At 36.2% G+C, this 26,994-nt stretch overlaps 1 protein-coding gene across 1 annotated transcript in view; it reads right to left on the bottom strand.

The window, feature by feature from the left end:
• The window catches only part of DNAH8 (dynein axonemal heavy chain 8), a 406,635-nt gene that overhangs the window by 249,040 nt on the left and 130,601 nt on the right, over positions 1–26,994 (bottom strand). The window contains 6 exon segments of the mRNA XM_049765310.1: positions 6,777–6,877; positions 8,360–8,422; positions 10,710–10,823; positions 19,556–19,660; positions 23,470–23,705; positions 26,276–26,402. Coding sequence (XP_049621267.1) covers positions 6,777–6,877; positions 8,360–8,422; positions 10,710–10,823; positions 19,556–19,660; positions 23,470–23,705; positions 26,276–26,402 — 746 coding nt within the window.

The raw sequence follows: 26,994 nt of genomic DNA, 5'->3' as shown, positions 1-26,994 counted from the left end.
TATGTGAATGTTTAATGCAATTTTTTTCTTACTAATGTGATTTTCATTGCAATTATTCGGTAAGCGAATAATCGCAAATACTTTGCGCCTAGCGCAGATGTCATTTCTGCTGCTCCTGCCCGCTGTCCCTTGCATTATCAGGGAGAGAAGGGAAAGAAAGTGAATACTGTGATATTTGAAGGCCAGCTGAAGGCCACAAAATGTACGGAGGGCCGCAAACGGCCCGTGGACCGCGAGTTTGAGACCCCTGTTCTAGATAGAGGATCCTGCTTTTTTCATAGAACCTTGGAACATGACTCACTTTGTTTTACTCATATTTCTACATCTTTCTAAAAATTGAGAAAAGAAAAAAAACTGGATGGAGCCCAGGGACCAAGTGGTCTCAGGTGTATTAGGTGACAAAAATGGTCTGAACTAAATACCCACGCCAAAGTCAACGGCAATACAATCAAGAGACCCAAACTATAATTAAACTAAACACAAAATGAACCTATTACACTGGCAGATCAGGGAGCTAAGAGTGGGGGTGGTGGATGCATGCTGGGAACAGTGGTGGAGGGAGGCCAATACTGGGGATGAGAATGGTTCTAATTCACGTTCACTATATGCCTGAAATACAACTATGAAGGACTTGTAATTCACAATGGTCTCAATTAAAAATTTTTTAAAAAAGAATAAAAGAAATTGAGTCTTTATGAAAGTAATCTGCCTTCTTATCCTTTCAACACAGTACTGCAAACCACAATGCCTAAAAGGAAAAAAAGAAAAAAGAAAAATGTTTGTCACAGAGGCAGGCTTGTGGGGAGAATGGCAGTAGGGAAACTGGAACGCCGGTGGAAGGAAGTGGACACTGGTGAAGGGAGGATAGGTGCTTGGACATTATACAACAGAAGCTCAACAAAGACATCTTTATAACTTGGTATCCTGTGGTGATTTAATAATAAATAAAAATAATAAAATTTCAGCTGACCAACATTTAAAAAGTATCTTTTGCTTATGTGATCAATGGAGTCTAAGCACAGAAAAATAAAAACGAAGAATATGTTGCTGGGAAGACAGCCCAGTGGTCAGAGGTCTAGGTTCAACTCCAGCACCATATCGACTACTGAGCAATACCAGAGAGGCCCTGATGGTCCCCAGAACCTAGCATTGAACCATCCAGCATAGTTGGCTGAGTGTTAGCAGAAGTAGATTCCAAGACCCTGAGGGTTGCTTGAGAGCTCTTCTACTAAAAGAATTCCTTTTGTTAGAAATATCTTTTCTGTAATGAGTGAATATGGAGACTGTAGTTGTTCCCATGGCAGTATGCTTCAAAGGCAGAGAAACTCTGCATCTCTTAGGCCAAGGGAATTCCTGTTCTAATTTCCCCAATATTTACCATGCCTATGCAAAAGAAGGAGAAGAAGGAAGAGGAGGAGGAGGAGGAGAAAGAGAAGATGCTGGTCTAATTTTTTTTCTGTAACTGATAATTTTGGTTTTTGATTTATTCTTTTTTTATTCTTTTTGTACTTTTGTTGTTACTCCCTTATTGTTTATTGTTTTTTTATTTTTGTTTTGTTATATTTTTCTTCTTTTTTCCCTTTCTTCTTCTAAATGAATATTTATAACACTAGATGGACTCCTCCTGGTTTTTCTTTTATTGTTTTGCTCTTTTCTTTTCATTTTTTTTTCTTTTCTTACATTTCCAATAAAACCACATTACTGCAATCACCTTGATCAGCCTCATAATTTGGGGGGGGGGAGGAAATGGATGGTACCAAGACCAGACAGTCGTGTGTTCATTGGTGAAAATAAAAAATGGTCAGACTTGAATATCAAATCCAAAGTCTACGACAACAGAATCGACACCCAATCTACAACAAGCTGCACAAGTGGGCAACAGTTGCACTAGCATTACGGGTGGGAGGGGGGTAAATGAGGGAGATCTGGGATGCATGCTGGGAACAGGGGTGGAGGGAGGACAACACTGGTGATGGGAATGCCCCTCATTCATTGTCCCTATGTGCCTTAAATATTACTGTGAAAGATTTGTAATTCACTTTGACCACAATAAAAAATATTTTTTAAAGAAATATCTTTTCTGTTCTCACAATACCACAGAATTATTTCAGAGATTGGAATCAGCAAACATTGAGTATTTACTGTGAAGAGACCCTAGTGCTGTGAAGCAAGAAAAAAGCCCAGAAAAGTCCATGTACCTGCCTAACTCTTGGTTTTGTGAATTTTCAAAGAATGAGCTGGAGAATGGCCTAACTGCATTCTCATTTTATAGGGGCATTGTAGGTTCAAATTTAATTAAACTGGAGCTTGTTAAATAAACTATACTTCAGGCCTGGTCACATCATTTTTAAATTTTGTTTTGAAATAAATTTTTATGACATATCAGCAAATATTTGATCTGTATGCCTGTTTTATATACCTATATATCCAAGGCCACATAAAAGTTTCTTTGCTGGGGCTGAAGCGGTGGCACAAGCAGTAGGGTGTCTGCCTTGCACTCACTAACCTAGGATGAACTGAGGTTCGATATCCCTGTATTCCATATGGTCCCCCAACCCAGGAGCGATTTCTGAGCGCATAGCCAGAAGTAACCCGAGCATCGCTGGGTGTGGCCCAAAAATCAAAAACGATTTTTTTCTTTGCTGATGAGTGTCATGGGTAGAACTGAGAAAATGCACAAAGACAAGGTGCTTGCATGTAGCTGACCCTGAGCATCACTTGGGTGTAGTCCTACAGTTCCCTAAGCACCATCAGTGTGGCCCTGAAAGTCATCACCAAAGTGGCTTGAGTAACCCCTAGTACTGCAGGGGTTAAGAAGCTCCCAATGGTCAGATTCTTGAATATAAGGACCAAAGATAATTTCAGTCTTTTATACTAGAAACCTTATTGTCAAAGAAAAGACTGAAATAACCTCTGGGATTTACCTCTCACTGCGCACTTATGGCTCTAAAATGACTGCAAAGATTTAAAAAACTAAACGTAATTAATTTTAAAGTTATAACAAAACTTTGAGAAATATTAAACAAAACTGAGAAATAACATCCTTTTTATATGAAAAATATCTATTTTTCTTATTTATTCTTTATTTTAAAAATCTTATCATTATTATTTTTTAGTTTGTTTGTTTTGGGGCCACACCTGACGACGCTCAGGGGTTACTCCTGACTATGTGCTCAGAAATCACTCCTGGCTTGGAGGGCCATATGGGATGCTGGGGGATTGAACCATAGTTCGTTCTATGTTAGCCATCTGCAAGGCAAACACCTAACCACTTGCACCACTGCTCCGGCCCCCATTATTACTTTTTTAAAACTTCTCCAGTGCTACTGGAACTATTGGGCTTTACCCAGTACTGCTAGGGAGATATGGACCAAATCCAGGACACTGCATGCACAACTTGTGAAAAATAACATTTTTAGGTTATCTAAAAATGTTAGAAATGTTTTAAACATTTGTTAAAATGTTATTCTTTCTGTGCATGAAACTCCCAAAGAAACTGAGACCCAAGCCCCTGCTCCTGAGTGGAGGTAGTCATTCAGAAAAATATGATGAAACTGTAACCCTGAGGTACACATCTATTGTGCTATTTGGTCCAATCAAACAAAAAACAAGGTGGTAGGTGAAAGAGAACAAGCTTTGACAACAAGTCAACATATTGGATGATGGCAGCTTTAGGTTCTCAAAGCAACTATGTTGTCTTTATGATATAAGGAAGTTTTAGAGGAAGAGAAAACATGAAATACTTTTATAGACTGATGGGTGTCAGTATGATCTATGATCAATAAAGTCTCTCAGGATCTTAACATCTGAGGCACGCTTCCTATGTAATGACAAAGATTTAACCCTCTAATCCCTTAGAAAAAGAAAAGGAAGACATTCTTAACACTTTCAACCATCCCTTACCAGACACATTTTCTGCCTTCTAATATTGAATCAGCTCTTAAGGTAGCCTTCAGGAGGGAAACTGAGGACACTGTGATGGGAAATGTGCACTGGTGAAGGGTGGTGTACATTGTATGACTGAAACACAATCATGAACAATTTTGTAACAACCATGCTTAAATAAGACTATTTTTTTTTAAAGGGGAGAATAAAAAGCCAAAAAAAAAAAAGCAAAACATAGAAAAGTACTTTGAATAAACTTCCTGGGTTTTAGATATTGAATTCACTTTTCAGTAATGATTAAAAAGTAAAAAGAGTTCAGCTCCAAGTAAAGAAAAGTTCTTGCAAAACAACAAACTGATGTCTCAACAGAGTTTGTGAATTCTCGCAGCAATTCCTCAACATTTACAACAGCCCATGAAGGACCACTGGGCCCAATCTTAGCTGAATATTGGTAAAGATTAATATTCTCACCTTTCATTGTTAATTATAGATGGTGTTGCTTATGTCTTAATAGAATATAAAACTATCTATCTTGCAATTATGCTGTTAGTCTCTTTGTAAGTTATTGGAGATCATTTAAATCTGGAACCAGATATTACAAAATGGGCATGCACCAGCTAAGTTGCATTAAAAATTATTTTCCATTTGGATACATACATCTTTAAACCAAGACATTCAAGTAAAAAAAAAGGTTTCAGACTTATATTAAATTTATATTAAAATTTATATTATAAATTTATATTAAAATGCCTAAGAAAATTATTTTTCATCATTTCTTTATTCTCTCTTATAAATTATTCATAGAATTATTTTAAAATATTAAAAAATAGATGTAAAAGGAGTCCACTGTTCTAGATGATAAATGAGGTTGATTATTTTTCCTGGTCTCATGAGGGTAAAAATAAAATACTGACTTTCAGACTGAGTGTGCTGAAGAATTAACTAGAGATTTCAAGCCAATATTCTAGGACTCAATCCCAAGGATTCTAATTCAGTGAAATATGGGCAAGGGCCAGACATTGGCAATTCTAACTCGGTTGATTACTGGACTAAGTTTGGAAAATAACTACCTTAGAAAAAGAGTACAAACCATCTGCCCAAACTGGCTGACGCATTAATGTATCATCAGGCAATTTCATCTCTATATTGTCATGAAATTTTCATGCTGAGACTTTTAATAAAGGCAACATAAAATTCTCTTCTAAAAACAAGATTCCAATAAGCTAATAAGCTAACTTTACCACAGTTATCATTTTGCCTTTGAGGAAGGTTATATTTAAAATCCTATTGAAATGTATTTGTTTAAATCCTAGGTCTATTGTTTCAAATCAATTTTTCTTGTTAAAAATCAATTATGTTCCTTAGCCTTAAATCTCAATGAATTATTTGTCTGCCCGGGAGGAAGAGAATTAAACACATATGCAATAAAGAGGGATGGTCAGCTTAGAATAGGTTTATTACTTTTTTTTAAACTTTTTTGAAGGGGCAGTACACAGTGGAGCTGGGAGGGCGATTAACTTTAAACAAACATTATCCAAAATTAATGTTTCTGTGTAACTCTGATACCATTCTTTCCTGATTTTATTTAATTATTTTCAGAAATAATGAAAACAACAGAACATAAGCCAAATTTTATAAACCACAAATATTCATAATTTCTCCCCTTCCCTTCCTTCTGTTGTTGCTGTTGCTGTTGTTGGGATGTCCAGGGGTCTCACAGTTTTGGTGATTAAACACATTTTCCTTATGTGCTCTTAAGCAATGGCACACTTGTAGCTCCAGAGACTCCATAGTACTGCCTGTGACAGTACTCTGGTCAGTATTGGGAATGGATTTGCAGTCTAACATATACAAGGCCAACATCTACATACTGAACTGCTTTCTAGGCCTGATGCCCACAATTTTTACGAATAAATTTTCTACACCATTAGAACAACACATTTTTTAAGTTACTTCATTTAAAAATCATATGCTACATATTGCTCTTATTTGTTTCTGCCATTCATGTTCCAACATCAATCCTACTACCAATATAAAATTCCTTCCACCATTTTTCCCTGGATTCCCACTCATTCCCAAGCTTCATCCCTTGGCAGGCATGAAATAATATTGTTTGTTTATAGGTAAGTAGTAATGAAATTATTTAATACAGCAAAAAGAAAATTTGTGAAAATTACTGTATCTTTCATGAAGTCATTGTCATTGTCAGAAGGTTTAATGAGCTATTTGTTGCCTGTTGATATTTCATTATTTGTTTTGTTTCTGGGCATTAGGGTACTTTGAATATACTATTGACTTTTAAATTAGTATGTTTCTACTGGGATGACAGTATTGAGAAATTTGGACTTGTCATGAAGTCCAGGAATTCCAAGTTCTGTGGCTGAAGTGCTGATAGAGTGGCTTTTGTGGGATATGGTTTTGGCTACCATGCCTTCTGGAAGTATGAGAAAAAGAGGGTGGGAGGTGTCCACGCTCACTCCTAAAAAGCCCTATTATTGTCAAAATCTAAAGTTTTGGTCTGTTTGACATTGTTAGGTCAAGTGGTTAAGTTGGGCTGTTAGAGAAGGGCAAATGTTGGTGCTAGGTGCAGCTGACATGGTTTCAGCTCTTCTCCAGAAATTACCAGTTTTCAGCTGCCATATTCTAGGCCCAATGCCCACATTTTTACAAGTAAATTTTCTATGCCCATAGAACATTGCTTTTGTTGATAATGACTGTCTACAAGTTAGGAAAACAGGGAAATTCCACAACTGAGTCAGGAATAAAGGGGATATGTAAGAATGTTCCCAGCTTGAGCTTCTCTACAAGATAAAGCATTTAATGATGATATAATTCTTTCTAATGAACACTATTTAATTATTTACTTGAACACTCATAATTTCTAAATTTACCTGATTTTGTGTAATACCTCATAGTCAGTCACAGGTAATCCAAAAAGTTGTTCACCTGATGAGTAGGTAACAAATTTTCTCCACAGATCATCAAAATTGGCCTATAAAAGGGAGTTTGAATTATACTGAAATATAATTAATTCAGGATCCATTAAATAAAAGTTTATTATAATTAGAATAAAAGCTATGTTGAGGTTTATTTAGCATTATCTATGGAACAAAGATTTTTGGAGCAAATTTATTCTGATACCAAACTACCAGAAAAAAAGATAGAAACATCAGAAAATTAACTTTCAAGCAAACTAAAAGCATTCATTTTCTATAAAATTATTTCTTTAATAAATTAAGTGGTTCCCAGAAGACCTATATTTTAAGATCCCATAAATATGTCTCAAAGCAATAAAACTGCTTTTAAAAATGTATAATTTAAGCCTTTTCACTACTTTGGCCTAGTCATCTCTTCTAGAGTTCAGATGAGTGAAGTATTAATATAATCCATTTAACCCTGTTGGCTCTACCAGCAAAAAAGCATCTTTAAAACAAAGGCTCCATTTTAGCACCATTTAAAATAATTTTAACAATTTAAATCAGAAAAGCTAATGGATATGTGCTTTCAACTTGAATCTTCTATATTTAGAATACTACATACTAATAGCATTTAAGGTACAAAAACAAATGGAATGATACACCTGGGACAGATAATGTGTGTGTGTACTCTACCTATAAAATATAACACCTCAATCAATCTCTGCACACTGAGCGCTGGAGAAGTGCTTGTGTCAGATCTGACAGAGTTCAGACCTGATAACTACATCTGCATATTTTACACATGCTAACCAGGAAGGTGTGGAGACAATGGAGAAGCCCAACCAGCCCTTAGTTCCTAGACGGAACAGCTGTATTTTGCATGATTTTTTCCCTTGGTAGCCAGCCTAGAGATTATTCAACAAATCTATTGACTGAGGCTCATGTGAAAGAATAAACACAAAAATTCAGTTAGAATGCATTAAAATAACTGCTGAAAATCTTGTTCTCTTGATAAAGAAAACTGATGCTACTCAGCTCTTTCACTTGGGCAGCAAATAAAATATAAATAATGCATAGAAGCAATCAAATAGGGAGCAATATCACAGCTTTAAGTTAATGAGCACTGTAATGTAATAAGTAAATTAAAGGAGTTGGAAAGTTTAACGTGAAAAATACAAAAGGAAACAAAATGAAATATGTGGGATGATGAGAGAACTGTATGTCAAATTTTAAAACCTTATTCTGATACTTTTATTTATCTATTTTTAATCATTTTACATACAAGTTAGACACCTAAAATTGAAAATTCATACAATTAAATTCAATACAGAATTTCAATTCTTTAAAACTACAGTAAGAAATTCAGTGGAGAGTACAGAGGAATATGAGAGAATTACATTATTTAACAGACTATAGTACAATTAAAATCTATATTATATTTCCAAAATATTAACTTTTACATTATAAAGTAAAACAAATAAATTTTCCTTAAAATCATTTTGAGGGAAATTATATAATAACATATTATCAATGTAATTAAAATGTTTTACTTTTACCTGAAATATTTGTAGTCTATTGCTAGCTTCTTGGGGTGGTATATTTGGAACCATAGGTCCTTCCTACAAATGAACAATATAATCTCCACTTAAATTCTTTTTAATTTTTTGTTTTGGGGCCACACCCAGATCTACTAAGAACTTACTCCTGGCTCTGTGCTCAGGGACCACACCAGGTGAGATTAGGGGACTATATTCAGTGGTGGATAGAGCTGAATTGACAATTTGCAAAGCAAGACTCTTCTGTACTTTTTCTTCAGCCCTTTACTTAAATTTTTAATCATATGTATGTCTTGATTTATTAGGTTGATCATTTTTCCTTTAAATAAATATTATTTAAATGGCCAAATTTCATCCTATATATGGAGCTTTCTGTTTTTTCCTAACAATTTTGAGATGTAGCTCACATATTATTCAATCTATACATTTGCTTGGTTCCTGATAATGCTTTCTTATTTTCACAGTTTTACAACCAACTACAATCAATATCAGGATATTTGCTTCATTCATTCCTTTTTATAGGACTCAACATAGTTAAAACTTGTATATTATGAGAGATTTTCCCTATTAAAAAAAAACCATAGGATAATCTCGTAGGTAAACAGTTTAGGTCTTAGAAGATAAATGGACTACAAAAATGTGCCTAGGATAATAATATAGAATAATAGAAAGGATAGAATAATAGAATAATAATAGGATAATAGAATGGATAGAATAAAACAGTTTAGGGTCTTATAGATTTAGAAAGTAAAATAAGTAAAAACTAAATAGGAAATTGCCATGACTTTACACTTTACGGGTGCTTGCTGACTGGCTATGTGAAATATCCCAGTCTCTGCTCTTAATGTGCCCATTGAATTTTTAAGTGCTTACTAACTGTCTCCACTTAAACAATAACTTGCAGGTTTTGAACTAGGGTCAGGGAACAATATTGTACTATATTGTATAGCCACTCTCTGAGCTCATATATGGGCTCCAGGAACCCCTCATCTTGGACAGCTCTGTGTGGTTATTTGTCTCCATGAGCTTCTTTGTCTCAACAATACCCTCTGGGTGGAGGATAAACACAATACAACTGTCTTGAGTTTGGTAAGTTGCCACATAGTATTTAAAGTTTGTACCACAAAGATTGTTTCATTTTATTTATGATTATAAATGGCTGTACATTAGAATAATTAATAGAGTTCTCAGAACAACATCTTTGTGCAAATTTTTTCTTTGTTTTTGTTTTCTTGGGCCATACATGGCAGTGCCTGGAGGACACTATATGTAGTGCTGGGAATCAAATCCAGGTCACTGAGTACAAGGCATATGTCTTATCCAATATACTATCTGTTTGGCATCCTTATCACTAATTGTTTAGCTAAATAAGCAACACAGATTGATTAATTGGGAGGAACAGCAGTAGTCACTGAGAGTTATGAGTCAGAAACTAATAGCAAACAGGATCTCAGATGGCCCATATACTCCTGAGTATTAAAGTTGTGGGGCCATTGTAGATGAATGACAGAATTACCAGTATTAGATGAATGACAGAACAATAAAATGCTGGCTGATCTAACAAAAAGTGATACATTCAGTACAGGGAAAAAAGTACTAAAAAGTAGCACCAGGGTTAATTTATTTTATTATTCAAGACCCACTGTAATAACAAAAGTAAAGTAGAATGTGTTAAGGGAATACACCCAATTTCTGGATTTAACTTAAAAGAGGGTAACCATTATGAGTCATTTATAAGGTTGAATAGTCAGTAACATTGATAAGTATGACATTTATTATTTATTTTTCAGTCAGCCTCTGATTCTATAAAATAGTGAAAAAAGGATCTAGAGAAATAGTACCACAGTTAGGGCACTCGCCTTACACATGTTGACTTGAATTCGATCACTGTTACCCTTTATGGTTACCTGAGCCTACCAGGAGTGATCTCTGACTGTAGAGTCAGAAATAAGTCCCGAGTACCACTGGGTGTGGACCCCCACAAAAAAAACAAAAACAAAAACAAAAAAACTGAAAAAAATCAGAAACATCAGACTAATTTAGGGTCTTCAACCAACTGTATTATATTTTCAATCATAAGAATGTTGGTCTTGAAAAGAACTAAATCAGACCCTTTGTACATTTTACCATCTCAAAGTTACTTATTGTTCCTATTAATAATTAAGTCTTCTTTATTCCTCTAAATTTTATATTTTGAAAATATAACCTAAAATTACACCCTTTATTGAGTTTTAAATATAGCTTCTTGAATACTACATGTATACCAAATTATTTTTCTCAAAATTCATTATTTTTATTTTATATAAACATTACAACATTTTAACACACAACATAAAAATATTTGAATTACCGCTTCATATGATTCTGCAAAGTTCACTACATCTTCCTGAAAAACTTCCACTGACTCAAGTAGATCATATTTAAACTTAGGCTGCAGTTGAACCAGTTCATCTTGTACAGAAACCTAGAATTAAATACACACACACACACACACACACACACACACACACACACACACCATTCAACATGAGGTGCAAAAAAAGTATTTCAATTAAAGCTTTAATTCTATCTAAGCAAGTTGGATATCCCATACATCTTGTACCAAAAAAGTGTGCCTCTGCAATGTTTTTAGTAAAAAAATAAAAATTAAAAAACACATAAGGGGCCAGAGAGATAGCGTGGAGGTAGGGCATTTGCCTTGCATGCAGAAGGTCATGCAATTCCGGCGTCCCATATGGTCCCCGGAGCCTGCCAGGAGCAACTTCTGAGCATAGAGCCAGGAGTAACCCCTGAGCACTGTTGGGTGTGACCCAAAAAACAAACAAACAAAAAATCCACATAAATTAAAAAAAAAATTCACCAACATCATGATATCAAATCATTTCAGTTCTTGACCCAAAAGATCACTGTGGCCAGGAAAACAATTATAACCCTAAGTCCAATTTGATTCCATACTGTCTCTGGGTGACCAGGACAAGGTCTAAAATTAACTATGCCAAGAAATATCATTAGCAACAATTATAGTTGTGCAGTTCCCTAGAAGAAAATTATATTAGTCACAAATATTAAAATATAAAATTTAATGGCCTTAAAATTTTTGATTAAACCTTAAATTATACAGGGAGGGACTTCAGAGCATAAAAACCGGCTATCCTTTGCAAAAGCTGGCTCCCTGTGTGTGACACCAGGCGGGGAAAATCCGCGAAAGTACACCGGCCCAGTGGGGCTCAGCTGTGAAAGACTGTGAGTGTGACCTGTCTATGTCTGTCTACTGTCCTCTTGCGTGAAACTCTTGCGAGTGGGGCAAAAAGAGGCTCAGAGGAGCACGGCCGCTCCGCTTCGCTACGCGGCCGTGCACTCTTTCTAAGGAAAGAACTCCATTGCAACAAGAAGGAAAAATCACACTAAGAACGGCGCTATATCACAGAAGCAAACATTTCTCTCTGGACTGTCTTCTCTGTTACATGCTCGGGCCTAAGATTTGACCCAGTGTGAGGCTTCATCCACGGAGGACTCCCCTCCCTTAGAGGCAAGTCAGCCCATCCAGAAAGGGAGGAGCCAGAGGAGTGTGCTGCCTACATCATATAGACAATGAATACCACTACAACACGTAGAAAAACCCACAATACAAATGTGACAATGGGGAAACAGCGCAGGCCAGCATCAGACATAGAGAATGAAGATGACAATTCTGAGGACCAGATAATGACTGAACAACTAATCAACCTCTCAGATAAGGACTTTAGACTAGCAATATGGAAGGTGCTCAACAGACTCCAAGAAACCATGGATCGAGTTGAACAGAACACTAATAAGAACCAAGAAAATATGAAGGCAGAAATGACAAAACTCCAAACTGAAATAACATGTCAACTAACAGGCCTGAAAAACTCAGTAAACGAAGTGAATGACAAAATGGATAAGCTCTGGGACAGGGTATCAGAAGCTGAGAATAGACTTGGTGCTGTGGAAGATGAGATACATAACAATTCCATACAGCAGGAGAGATTGGACAAAAAACTTAAAGCAAATGAGCAGACAATGGAAAAATTAGTCAAAGAATGGGAACAGACGAAAATAGAAGTCTATGATAAGATCAACAGAAACAACTTAAGAATCATTGGAGTCCCAGAGACCCAGGAAGAAAATTTCCAGGAAGAATCAATGGTCAAGAACATCATTAAAGAGAAACTTCCAGAGCTAAAGAATATATGTGATCAAATCCTGCATGCCCGAAGAGTACCAACCAAAAGAGACCCCAGAAAAACCACCCCAAGACACATCCTAGTCACAATGACAAATCCCACAGATAGAGACAGAATTCTGAAAACAGCAAGATCAAAAGGGGAAATCATGTTCAAGCAAGCTTCCCTGAGATTTACAGCAGACCTGTCACCAGAAACGCTCAATGCCAGAAAGCAGTGGTGGGATATTGTGACAAGACTGAATGAAATGAATGCTTCACCCAGAATACTATACCCAGCAAAACTCACTTTCCGGTTTGATGGAAGAATACATGGTTTCACAGACAAAAAACAGCTCAGAAACTTCACAGACACAAAACCAGTCTTAAGAGAAAAACTGAAAGACCTAATCTAAGACAAGACTACCCAAAAGACACACCAAATTTTGAAATAAAGATGGCGTTAAATCCCAGGACAATTCTTTCTCTCAACGTCAATGGACTAAATGCACCAGTTAAGAGACACAGAGTGGCTAAATGGATCAAAAAACTCAATCCAACCTTCTGCTGCCTACAAGAAACGCACCTGAATAGTCAGAACAAACATAGACTCAAAATAAAAGGCTGGAGAAAAGTTATCCAAGCAAACAACACCCATAAAAAAGCTGGAGTGGCCATACTAATATCAGATAATGCAAACTTTATACTCAGGAAGGTTGTAAGGGACAAAGACGGACATTTTATATTAATCAAGGGGTACGTAGAGCAGGAAGAATTCACTCTCCTAAACATATATGCACCGAATGAGGGGCCAGCAAAATATTTAATACAACTGCTGACAAATCTGAAAAATAATATCAACAACAACACAATAATTGTGGGGGACCTAAACACGGCTTTGTCAACACTGGACAGGTCAACCAGACTGAAACCCAACAAGAATATACTAGACCTGAGGAGAGAAATGGAAGAAAGAGGCCTAGTGGATATATATAGGACACTCCATCCCCAGAAACCTGGATACACATTCTTCTCCAATGTACATGGGACATTCTCCAGGATAGACTACATGCTGGCACATAAAACATACCTCCATAAGATCAAGAGGATAGAAATTTTGCAGACTACCTTCGCTGACCACAAGGCTCTGAAATTATTTGTGAACTCCAAAGGGACTCAGAAGAAACACTTTAACACCTGGAAGTTAAACAGCCTCATGCTCAATAACCAGTGGGTCCGAGATGAAATCAAGGAGGAAATAAAAAGGTTCCTGGAAACAAATGACAATAAAGACACAAACTCTCAGAACTTATGGGACACAGCAAAAGCAGTACTGAGAGGAAAATTTATAGCTTTGCAAGCACACATCAGGAAGGAAGAAGGAGCTTACCTGAGTAGCTTAATGACACAGCTAATAGAACTAGAAAATGCTCAACAAAAGGACCCAAGAACAGGAAGACAGAAGGAAATAACAAAGCTGAGAGCAGAAATCAACGAAGTGGAAACTCAAAAAACAATCCGAAAGATCAACGAAAGCAGAAGTTGGTTCTTTGAAAAACTAAACAAGATTGATAGACCACTGGCAAACCTAACAAAGAAAGAGAGAGAGAGAAACTTGATAACTCGTATCAGGAATGAAAAAGGAGAGATCACTACTGATATGACAGAGATTCAAAGGGTAATCAGAAACTACTTTGAAAAACTCTACGCCACTAAAAATGAGAACCTGGAAGAAATGGATAAATTCTTGGACTCTTATAATCTTCCACGGTTGAAGGAAGAGGATGTAGCATATCTAAACACCCCCATCACCATTGATGAAATTAAAACAGTAATCAAATGTCTGCCGAAAAACAAAAGCCCAGGTCCAGATGGATTCACTAATGAATTCTATCAAACTTTCCAAGAGGAACTACTGCCAATCTTGGCAAGACTCTTTCATGAAATTGAACAAACAGAAACACTTCCAAATAGCTTTTATGAAGCCAACATCACCTTGATACCTAAACCAGACAGAGACGCTACCAAAAAAGAAAATTACAGACCAATATCACTGATGAATGCAGATGCAAAGATCCTCAACAAAATCCTGGCAAATAGGATTCAATGCCTCGTTAAGAAGATCATCCACTACGATCAAGTAGGTTTCATCCCAGGAATGCAAGGCTGGTTTAACATCCGTAAATCTATCAACATAATACACAACATCAATAACAAGAAAAATAAAAACCACATGATCATATCAATAGATGCAGAGAAAGCATTTGATAAGGTCCAACACCCATTCTTGATCAAAACTCTCAGCAAGATGGGAATGGAGGGAACCTTTCTCAATATAGTGAAGGCCATCTACCACAAGCCAGTGGCAAATATTATCCTCAATGGAGAAAAACTGAAAGCCTTCCCTCTAAATTCTGGCACAAGACAAGGCTGTCCTCTCTCACCACTCCTATTCAACATAGCACTGGAAGTACTTGCTATAGCGATTAGGCAAGAAAAGGATATCAAGGGAATCCAGATAGGAAAGGAAGAAGTCAAGCTCTCACTGTTTGCAGATGACATGATACTCTACTTAGAAAACCCTAAAGACTCTATCAAAAAGCTTCTAGAAACAATAGACTCATATAGCAAGGTGGCAGGCTACAAAATTAACACACAAAAATCAATGGCCTTTCTATACACCAACAGTAATAAAGAAGAAATGGACATTAAGAAAACAACCCCATTCACAATAGTACCACACAAACTCAAATATCTTGGAATCAACTTGACTAAATATGTGAAGGACCTATACAAAGAAAACTATAAAACTCTGCTCCAAGAAATAAGAGAGGACACACGGAAATGGAAACACATACCCTGCTCATGGATTGGCAGGATTAACATCATCAAAATGTCAATACTCCCCAAGGCATTATACAGATTTAATGCCATCCCTCTAAAGATACCCATGACATTCTTCAAAGAAGTGGATCAGACACTTTTGAAATTCATTTGGAACAATAAACACCCTCGAATAGCTAAAGCAATCATTGGGAAAAAGAATATGGGAGGAATTACTTTTCCCAACTTTAAACTGTACTACAAAGCAACAGTTATCAAAACAGCATGGTATTGGAATAAGGATAGGTCCTCAGATCAGTGGAATAGGCTTGAATACTCAGAAAATGTTCCCCAGAGATACAACCATCTAATTTTTGATAAAGGAGCAGGAAATCCTAAATGGAGCAGGGAAAGCCTCTTCAACAAGTGGTGTTGGCACAATTGGATAGCCACTTGCAAAAAATTAAACTTAGACCCCCAGCTAACATCATGTACAAAGGTAAAATCCAAATGGATTAAAGACCTCGATATCAGCCCCAAAACCATAAGATATATAGAACAGCACATAGGCAAAACACTACAGGACATTACAGGCATCTTCAAGGAGGAAACTGCACTCTCCAAGCAAGTGAAAGCAGAGATTAACAGATGGGAATATATTAAGCTGAGAAGCTTCTGCACCTCAAAGGAAATAGTGCCCAGGATACAAGAGCCACCCACTGAGTGGGAGAAACTATTCACCCAATACCCATCAGATAAGGGGCTAATCTCCAAAATATACAAGGCACTGACAGAACTTTACAAGAAAAAAACATCTAACCCCATCAAAAAATGGGGAGAAGAAATGAACAGACACTTTGACAAAGAAGAAATACGCATGGCCAAAAGACACATGAAAAAATGTTCCACATCACTAATCATCAGGGAGATGCAAATCAAAACAACGATGAGATACCACCTCACACCCCAGAGAATGGCACACATCACAAAGAATGAGAATAAACAGTGTTGGCGGGGATGTGGAGAGAAAGGAACTCTTATCCACTGCTGGTGGGAATGCTGTCTAGTTCAACCTTTATGGAAAGCGATATGGAGATTCCTCCAAAAACTGGAAATCGAGCTCCCATACGATCCAGCTATACCACTCCTAGGAATATACCCTAGGAACACAAAAATACAATACAAAAACCCCTTCCTTACACCTATATTCATTGCAGCTCTATTTACCATAGCAAGACTCTGGAAACAACCAAGATGCCCTTCAACAGATGAATGGCTAAAGAAACTGTGGTACATATACACAATGGAATATTATGCAGCTGTCAGGAGAGATGAAGTCATGAAATTTTCCTATACATGGATGTACATGGAATCTATTATGCTGAGTGAAATAAGTCAGAGAGAGAGAGAAAAACGCAGAATGGTCTCACTCATCTATGGGTTTTAAGAAAAATGAAAGACACCCTTGTAATAATAATTTTCAGACACAAAAGAGAAAAGAGCTGGAAGTTCCAGCTCACCTCAGGAAGCTCACCACAAAGAGTGATGAGTTTAGTTAGAGAAATAACTACATTTTGAACTGTCCTAATATTGAGAATGTATGAGGGAAATGTAGAGCCTGTTTAGGGTACAGGCGGGGGTTGGGTGGGGAGGAGGGTGATTTGGGACTTGGGTGATGGGAATGTTGCACTGGTGATGGGTGGTGTTCCTTTTATGACTGAAACCCAAACACAATCATGTATGTAATCAAGGTGTTTAAATAAAAAAAAATTAAAAAAAAAAACCTTAAATTATAATAACTGGCACTTAATTCATGTTTAGCAGCTGTCATCTCATTTGATTCTTACAGTAAATTTGTATGGTCAATAATAGTATTAGACCAATTTGTCAGGTAAGAAAACTGATTTACAGAGGAACTAAGTAACTTCTTCAAGGTCTTAGCACCAGAACAAATAAAAAGTTGAAATTCAAAACCTAGTAATGTGGTTCCAGAACCCTTATTATTAATCTTGCTCAGCATCTATCTAGAATGAAAGTTATACCACTTTAAGAATACTAGTGATTGTAGAAAAAAATCCATGAGTTTAATTAATTCAATTGTTTAAAAGAATAAAGAGCTAGAGAAGCTGTCAATGGCAGAGCACGTCTTGCATGTATGAGCCCCTAAACTCAATTTCCAGCACTTAAAAATTTATAACCACCAACCAAGTGAATTTTTCCCATTCAGCAATAACAGAGTCTCCACCACCATGGAGGCTCCCCACAAAACACAAAGAAGAAAATGACCCAATTTAAATGTATGAAAATATTTGAATAGGCATTTTTCCAAGAAAAATACAAATGACCAACCAAAATCATATCAAAATAAGTTCAACATCTCTTCTAATAAGGGAAGTGCAAATTAAATTTATAAATAGATGTTTCTTAACTCATTAGGATGCTTATTATAAGAGAAAATAAACTGCCACATGTTAGCAATATTGCAATTTAATTGCAGTCTTGTGCACTGGTTGGAATGCAAAATAGTGCAATTCCTATGAAAAACAAAATGTGATAATCACTAAAATATTAAAAAACCAATATTATAGACCAGCCAGTCTCTTCATAAATGTGTCCAAAATAATTGAAAGTTAGGTCTTGAAGAAATACCTTTGCTCCAGTGTTTACATTATTCACAGTAACCAGAATGAATGGAAGCAGCCCAAATATTCATTCATTGATGAAAATGTATATGTGACAAAAAGAATGTTGCATATAGTAATATGTATAAGTTATACAGTAATGACAATGGTTTCTTTGTTGTGTGAACATCAAGGAATACAACAACACAAACCTAGATAGGGTAAACTTTCACATTCCTGGGCTATCTAGCTGGGACCACCACTGATATGGTAATTTATCATTGACTAAAATGCATTAAATGATGCATGAGTATATCCATATAATGGACTATCATTTATTTTTGAAAAAGAAGATTTTTTTCTATATGTATAAAATATATATAAATCTTGAGGATGTCATGCTACTTGAAATAAGCACCAAAATACAAAAACTACGTGATATTTCCTGCACACTTCTATGGACAGAATCAAGAGTAGACAAGTTCATAGTAATAGTAGAATTATGGTTTTCGGGATCTGGTGAAAGAGAAGCAGAGAGTTACTTAATGATGGATGTCAGACTTTGGAACAGAGGAAGATAAAATGGGGCTATTATTTAATGGGTGTATGGTTTTATATATGCCTATATGTTGAAAAGAATTATAGTGATGGAAAGTGATAGTGGCAATACAACAGAATATATATTTTTATACTACCAAAATTGAGTGTGAACTTAAAATGGCCAATAAAATGTCATATTGTGTGTATGAAAGACCATAAAGTATAAGGATAACCCAAAAAAGGTGAAAAGAAAATGTTTGTAGATGCTTTGACAAGGAACTTACATTCAAAATACATAAAAACTCAAATAGCTCAAAAATAGATAAAAATTAAAGCAAAGGATTTAAATTCACAAGTATTCAAAAAAGATATGCAGATTGTCAATAATACATTAAAAATAGTCAATATTTCACTGGCCATTAAGAAAATAATGTATTATACATTAAAAAATGTAGGTAAGTCTTGAAAATAGGCTATGCCAAAGAGGCCAGTTACAGAAATTACATATTGTATGATTCCTTCCATATTAAACATTCATAAAAGGCAAATCCAAATATACAGAGATCAGATTAGTAGTTTCCAAGGACTAGGGTGAGGTGAAGAAATGGGGAGTGATCATTAATAAATAAAGGGTTTCTTTGGGGGTATCAAAAAATCCAAATCAACAGATGACAAAAAGAGGTGGAAGATGGCTGCTACAATAGTAAAACTGGTAGGGAGTTTGTCTTGCACACAGATGACCTGGGTTCAATTCTCAATAATGCCATATGGTCCCCTATGCACCACCAAGTGTGACTTCATAGTGCAGGGTCAGAAGTAAGTCCTGAGCACTTGGCTGGGTCTTCCCAACCAAAAAACTTAGCTGAGGATTGTTTTGAAATTCCATGAATATACTTTATAATCACTGAATTACAAAGTTTGTAATAGTTTACAAAATAATATTTTACAAAGTTTGAAATATTACTTTCAACAGTTACCAAAATAATGTACATAATAGCAGCTTTTAAGAAAAATTACATTTGCACTTACAGATTTGCTCTGCAATTTGTTGAAAGAATATCTCAAGGTATCAACTGCTTCTGATTCTTCTTTAGTTACTTCAACTTCAAATCTGTTTAAAATAGCATAAGCTTCCTGTGGCATTGGAGAAGAGTTGAGAAGCATTACAAGGTTTTGTTTTGTTACCTTTTTCTTCATTTTTCCCTTTCTTCTTCTAAATGGATATTTATAATACCTAGATGGACTCCTCCTATTTTTTTTCTTTTCCTTTATCTTTTCTTATATCTCCAACAGAACCACATTACTGGAATTATCTTGGTCAGCCTCATAATTTGAGGGGGGGGGGGGAATGTATGGTACCAAAACCAGACAGTTGAATGAACATTTAGTGGAAATAAAAAATGATTACACTTGAACACCAAACCCAAAGTCAAAGACAACAGAATTGATACCCAACCTACAACAAGCTGTACAAGTGGGGACCAGTTACACTAGCATTATGGGATGCATGCTTGGAACAGGGGTGGAGGGAGGACAACACTGGTGGTGGGAATGTCCCTCATTCATGGTCACTATGTGCCTTAAATATTACTGTGAAAAATTTGTGATTCACTTTAGCCACAATAAAAATTAAAAAGAAAGAAATAAAAGAGGAGAGAAAGGAGGAGACAAGCATACTGAAAAAAAAAAACACATTAATTATGGAGTCCTGAATGGTTGTGGATGATGGTGAGATGGATGGAGAGGCCTTTCTCTGCCAGCCTGGGTCACGCACATGCAGGGTTCAGGATAGCCGTGAGGAAATGATCTACAGTCAGTCAGGTTTCAGGAGACATCAACTTTAATAAAGTTAAAGTCAACTGGCCAACTTGTGTAGCCTATAATATTACACCTTTTTGTTTTGTTTGGTTTGGTTTGGTTTGGTTTTTGGGCCACACCCGGCGGTGCTCAGGGGTTACTCCTGGCTGTCTGCTCAGAAATAGCTCCTGGCAGGCACGGGGGACCATATGGGACACCGGGATTCAAACCAACCACCTTTGGTCCTGGATCGGCTGCTTGCAAGGCAAACACGGCTGTGCTATCTCTCCGGGCCCAATATTACACCTTTTTAAGCATGCTCTCTATATGCAGCCCTGCAGTCAAGCCTGTCTCTTCTCCTTCTCCTGCTTCTCACTCCATCGCTCTTGCTGAATCCTCAAACCCTCTTACACTCCTCAGGCAATCATTTTGTTACCTTCCAAAGACCCCTTCCAGAACTGGGCTGGTCTTACCATCAGGTAAGGTTACACAGGAAGAATGGGAGATGGGGGTAACACATACATGCATAGTACTGAAGAATTGTAAAAAGAGGACAATTGTTTTCTTGCTTGGCATCCATAGGCAAAGCTAAACACTCAAGTTTATCCAAATGCAGTATGCATTTCAAATTTGTACCACCTAATACTCTTTGACTAGAAAATATTGTACAAAATAAATTTGTAAGTGTATCTTTGCTTGAAATAATAAAAATGTTGAAACATAAAAAATATACTAAAAAATTTATCTTCTGGGTAATCTTGAGTAATACAGTAAGAGATCAGTACCCCCAAATTTCCAGACATTTATACTTTAAGACATAACAGAATGATATAGCACATTAGCTACTAAAGACTACAGATTCTAAATGGGTTAAAAAACACCATCATTTATGAGAACTGGTCTATGGAATTGAGCTTGAGCTGGAGAGATAGCAAGGAATGTACTTTATAAGCAGCCAACCTAAATTCAATCCTAGCATTCCCTCTGGATCCCCACACCCTGCCAGAAGTGATTTGTGAGCACAGAACCAGGAAAAATCTTTGAGCACAGCTGGTGTTGCCAAAAAAAAAAGTTTTTAAACTGAGCTTAAAACAACTGGAGGATGAAAGAATTGATGGGGGAATTCTGAGACAATGGTGGAAGGAAGCACACCCTGGTGGGATAGTATTAGAACATTAATATGCCTCAAACTCTATCATGAACAGTATTATAAATTATACCACATATAAACTGAAAAAAATTAAAAGGGAGCAATTTTGACATTGGATACTAAGAAGGGACAGATTATTCCCAATTTCCCAGACTTTTCAGACAATCAAGGATGCATTTGTCCATAGATAATTTTTTTTTTTTTGGTTTTTGGGCCACACCCGTTTGACGCTCAGGGGTTACTCCTGGCTATGTGCTCAGAAATCGCCCCTGGCTTGGGTGGACCATATGGGACGCCGGGGGATCGAACCGCGGTCCTTCCTTGGCTAGCGCTTGCAAGGCAGACACCTTACCTCCAGCGCCACCTACCTGGCCCCCATAGATAATTTTTTAATTAATAAAATGACTTAAGTATCTGATACTTTACTTTTTTCTTTTTTTTTTGGTTTTTGGGCCACACCCATTTGACGCTCAGGGGTTACTCCTGGCTAAGTGCTCAGAAATTGCCCCTGGCTTGGGGGGACCATATGGGACGCCGGGGGATGGAACCGCGGTCCGTTCCTTGGCTAGCGCTTACAAAGCAGACACCTTATCTCTAGCGCCACCTTCCCGGCCCCACTTTACATATTTTTAAATGATATTTTTATCAACATGAGTCAGAAATTCTTTTCTGTGTGTGTGGAAGCAGGGGTCAGGTATTGGGCCATACCTGTTTGTGTTTATACTTTATTTCTGATTCTGTGCTCAGAGATTACTCCTGGCCATGCTCCGGAGACTATATGTGGTACCAGGGATTGAACCCAGTTGGTAGATTACTAGGCAAGCTCCTTATCCACTATTCTAAATCTCCAACCCCATGAGCCAGAAATACTAATTATTAGTCATAAATAGTTGTAGTAGGCAGAAAGTAATGGGATCCCCAATATTGTTCACATCCTAACTTCCAGCATGTGTGCATATGTTGTCTCATAGAGCAAAGGGGATTTTTCATTTGTGATTAATTTTAAGAATTTGAGATGAACAAATCATTTTGGATTTACACTGTGGTTCCAACGCAATCACAAAGGTTCATCTAAGGGAGTCTATATTAAAGAAGTGGTGACAGAAATAGAAGTCAGAGTGATGTCTAAAAAGGAACAATTGCTACAAAGGAATAATGAGATGCAAAATGTTGGCAGTCTCTTTATGAAGACAACAAAGACACCGAAGGGATTCCTCCTTGGAGCCTCCAAAAGAAAGCCATCCTTCTGAACGGGATGTGAACCCCAAGATACCCATTTTCTGACTTCTGATCTCTAGAACTAAAAGATATTAAGTATGTGCAGTTTTAAATTATTGCTTATTGGGGGGCTGGAGAGATAGCATGGAGGTAAAGTGTTTGCCTTTCATGCAAGAGGTCATCGGTTCGAATCCCAGCGTCCCATATGGTCCCCTGTGCCTGCCAGGAGCAATTTCTGAGCATGGAGCCAGGAGTAACCCCTGAGCACTGCCGGGTGTGACCCAAAAACCACAAAAAAAAAAAAAAAAAAAAAAAAAAAAAATTATTGCTTATTGTAGCAACAAGACAGCTGCTCTTCTCTTAAAAAATGTTTGTTACCTATGTAATCAACAATTTATTATTAACTATAATTGCATTATTTCCACCAGGTTGCTCATGATAGTAACAGTCATAAATGAGACTTAAAGCTGTTCTTACAGAAAATAAGATATTTGGGGAATTTGCCTAACATCTTGAGACTGAAATGGGCATATCTACCCCTCTTCTCTATAGAATGTGCAAGTATAGAAATAAATAATACTGCCTAAAATATTATTTATATTCTATTATTTCTTATATACTACTATTTATCACTGGTAGTTGTCAATGTCTCTTGAGAGACCTCAACATCAGAAAGTATAAAGTAGATGAAGAAATATGTTAGTAGAATCACATTTTCATTGTTCCTATTTTTTTAAAAGATAGCATTTAAAATAAGAAATACATTATAAATTCTTACTTCAACTGGTCCCAAAGTCATATCCATTTGAATTTCATTATCACGAATACATGACAAGGCTTCCATTGCAAATCTGACATCATCTAAATCACGAATAGGTCTAGATAATTTTTTCAAGTATTCATTGATAAATACTATCATGTCTAACATTTTCTTTTTGTACTCTTCATTCAAATATCGACAAAGTAACATCTTCCATGCCTTAGCTTCAACTAATAAGGCCAATTTCATTGGCTCTAGTGAAGACAAGAAAAAAAGATTAAAAAAAAAAAAAGAAAACAACTGTTATTCTAAAATTATTCACCTACTTTTTGTGTAATCTGTGTGTAACAATAATGTCCAACTGGAAAGCCATAAGTCACATTTTGCTACTGAGCATTTGAAATGAGGTCATCATAAATTAAATTTAGTATAAAATGTATATCAAAATATAAATTAATACTACATATTACATAATATACGTTTTGACCTGAGCCTGACAGAGTTCAAGTCTGATTCCTTACAGTCCCATCAGATGTTTATTTGAAATAAGAGAGTTTTGAATAAGACTTAGGTAAAATCAAGTAAATAGGGAAACAAAAGAAGTTGTACTCAGGTTAAATAAGAAATGAGAGGTAGAGGAAAAGATTTCCTAGCTTCTTATACTGTCTCTTGATCTGTTCCATCGACCCACTTGCATCTTGAATTCTGAGATACATGTTTTCCCATTAATGTAATTCAAATAGGTTGATATTTCTTATAAATAATACAAACCTAGGAGCAGGAGCAATAACACAGTGGTAGGGCATTTGCCTTGCATGCGGCCGATCCAGAACAGACCTTGTTAAATTCCCTGAGTCCCATATTGTTCCCTAAACCTAGGAGCTAGTTTTGAGCACATAGCCAGGAGTAACCTCTGAGTGTCACCAGGTGTGCCCCCCCCCAAAAAAAACCCAAAAAAATAAAAAACAAAAAAAATAGGAAAAAATAATACAAACCTAAATATCCAACTCCGTTTTTGAGTCATCGTCTAAATTCTTATCTCTTATTAATAATACTCTTACTCTAGCTAGGTGTATCAGTCCTGCCATGACTGAGATATAATAGATCAATCCTCTTAAATTTTCCAAAAGGTTAAAATAATAGATAGGACTAGAGTGATGGATAAGATAGATGTTGCTTTTGAGGCTGTGAGACACTGCTTCATATATATATATATATATATATATATATATATATATATATATATATATATATATATATATATATATATATATATATATATATATATATATATATATTCACTGATTCCTTTTCTTTGTCCTCAGACACCAAAGTTCAGCCCACCTTTCCTTTTTTTTAATTATATTACTAACCACTATAAAAAATATAGAAAATTTAAATTACACTACTCAGTACTTTCCAAAACTTCGCAATTATTTTCTGAGAGGCCACACCAAACGATGGCAGGGCTTACTCTTGGCTCTGTGTTCAGGGATCACTTCTTTTGGGCTTGGGGGACTACATGAGATGAAAGGGATAAAACACAGGTCAGCTGTGTAACAGGATAAAGGCCCTCCCTGCTGTAGTATCACTCCAACCCCCATAGTTCTCTTAATTATTGCCCTATAGTTTGATTTCTAGCTAGATAATCTCTGAAAGTACTCATGATTCTTTTCCAAATTAAATTCCTTCTTGGTATATTTGTAACAATACTTATTGAACATCAACTATTTGCCATATATGACACTGAAATCTCAAAAAAAAAAAAAAAAGTAGTTCATGAGATTGGCACTGTCATTATCACCAGAAAAAGACAGTAAGGTGAAAAGCTTCAAGTAAATTTAGTGATCAAACTTGAAACCTGTAGTTAAATGAACTCCTTGAGGATATTTCTGAAATATGCTTAAGATTATTGATATAAACAGGTCACTCAGATATTTTGACAATAAAGTCTTCTCACAAACTAGTATCTCTGTTGTCAATAAGTAGCCACAGCTATCATCAAATTCAAAATATAAACCAACACACATCAGTTGACATACTTTTATAAATCTATTTGTGTTGTCCCCTCTCTTCTGAATGTCAACTAATCAAGATGGGAACACTCAAAAAGCCTGCCTCAAATGCCCATGGATCAACATGGACTCAGATGAGTAACATCTTTCTATTAATGATGTTAATCAAATTTTCACTCATAATCTTTGTGTGTTATGTTGATCAGACACACTGTAAAAAAAACTGTTTTGTCTGCTAGGAATGAATGCGCTTGGCTTCCTTTCACTATAGCAAAACTGAAGTCAGTTTGCTCATATAATTTCTAACATTAAATGATTGCCTTCATACTCTAACCCCAGATGATTAACTTCTCAAGAAATCTCAGACTGGTGCTTATTTCTTATAGACAACTCCACATCAAAATAACCTGAAAAATTGTCTCACCTATAGTTTCATTTGACAATGGAGGAACTGTAGCATATTAGGCATATTATATTTAAATATGTATATTAACATACATTTTATGTAAAAAAATTGTGATCAATATTTAAAATATTGAACATGGGGCCGGAGAGATAGCATGGAGGTAGGGCGTTTGCCTTGCATGCATAAGGGTGGTGATTTGATTCCCGGCATCCCATATGGTCCCCCGAGCCTGCCAGGAGCAATTTCTGAGTGTAGAGCCAGGAGTAACCCCTGAGCACTGCCAGGTGTGACCCAAAAACCAATAAAATAAAATAAATGATAATAAAATAAAAATTGAACCAAGATAGCTAAATAGCTGATAATAAATTTTATATAAAATAGTTTACATAATATTTTTAAATACCTGTATGCAATTCAAGTGGTCCTACAACAATAATAGGCTTCAATTCTTCAATCTCTTGTTCAAAAGTAGCGTAGTGTAGAATTTCTGATCGAATTTCAGTCAGAGAAGGGTTGTTAGACAAAAACTCCTGTGGAAAGGAAAGATGTTTTCTATTTTTTTTCTCTTTGGTTATTTTTGTGGGATGTTTTTGTCTGTTTGTATTTGGACCTCACTTAGCAGTGCTCAGGCTTTACTCCTGGTTCTGTGCTCAGGGATAACTGCTACTGATGCTCTAGGATACTGGGTAATTAAATATACTACCCACTGTACTATATCTTTCTGGCCCAATTATGTTTTCTTTTCTTTTTGACAGAACCTTATACTTGCTTTCATAGTTTTACACTTCTTTGCATCATCAGGCCCATAGATCAGTAAAGAAAAGGCATGAACTAGCTGCACTAGAAACTGAGGCTCTGAGGAAAACTTCATAGTTTGATTCACTACCCATTAGTTGGTATTAGAACTCAATGTCCCACGTGTCCCTAGCAAAAATACAACTGAATCTATGTAAGGATACGAAACCATGAGATACCAGTCTTCAGTCAGTTTTTTGAAATGTAACTAATACTCAATTGTTGATGCAACTTAAGAAAAATCTATCTGGGGCCGGGAAGGTGGCGTTAGAGGTAAGGTGTCTGCCTTACAAGCGCTAGTGTAGGACGGACCGCGGTTCGATCCCC

The sequence above is a fragment of the Suncus etruscus genome, chromosome 18, assembly GCF_024139225.1.
Source record: "Suncus etruscus isolate mSunEtr1 chromosome 18, mSunEtr1.pri.cur, whole genome shotgun sequence".
Taxonomy (NCBI): Eukaryota; Metazoa; Chordata; class Mammalia; order Eulipotyphla; family Soricidae; genus Suncus; species Suncus etruscus.
This window is presented reverse-complemented; position numbering and strand designations above follow the sequence as displayed.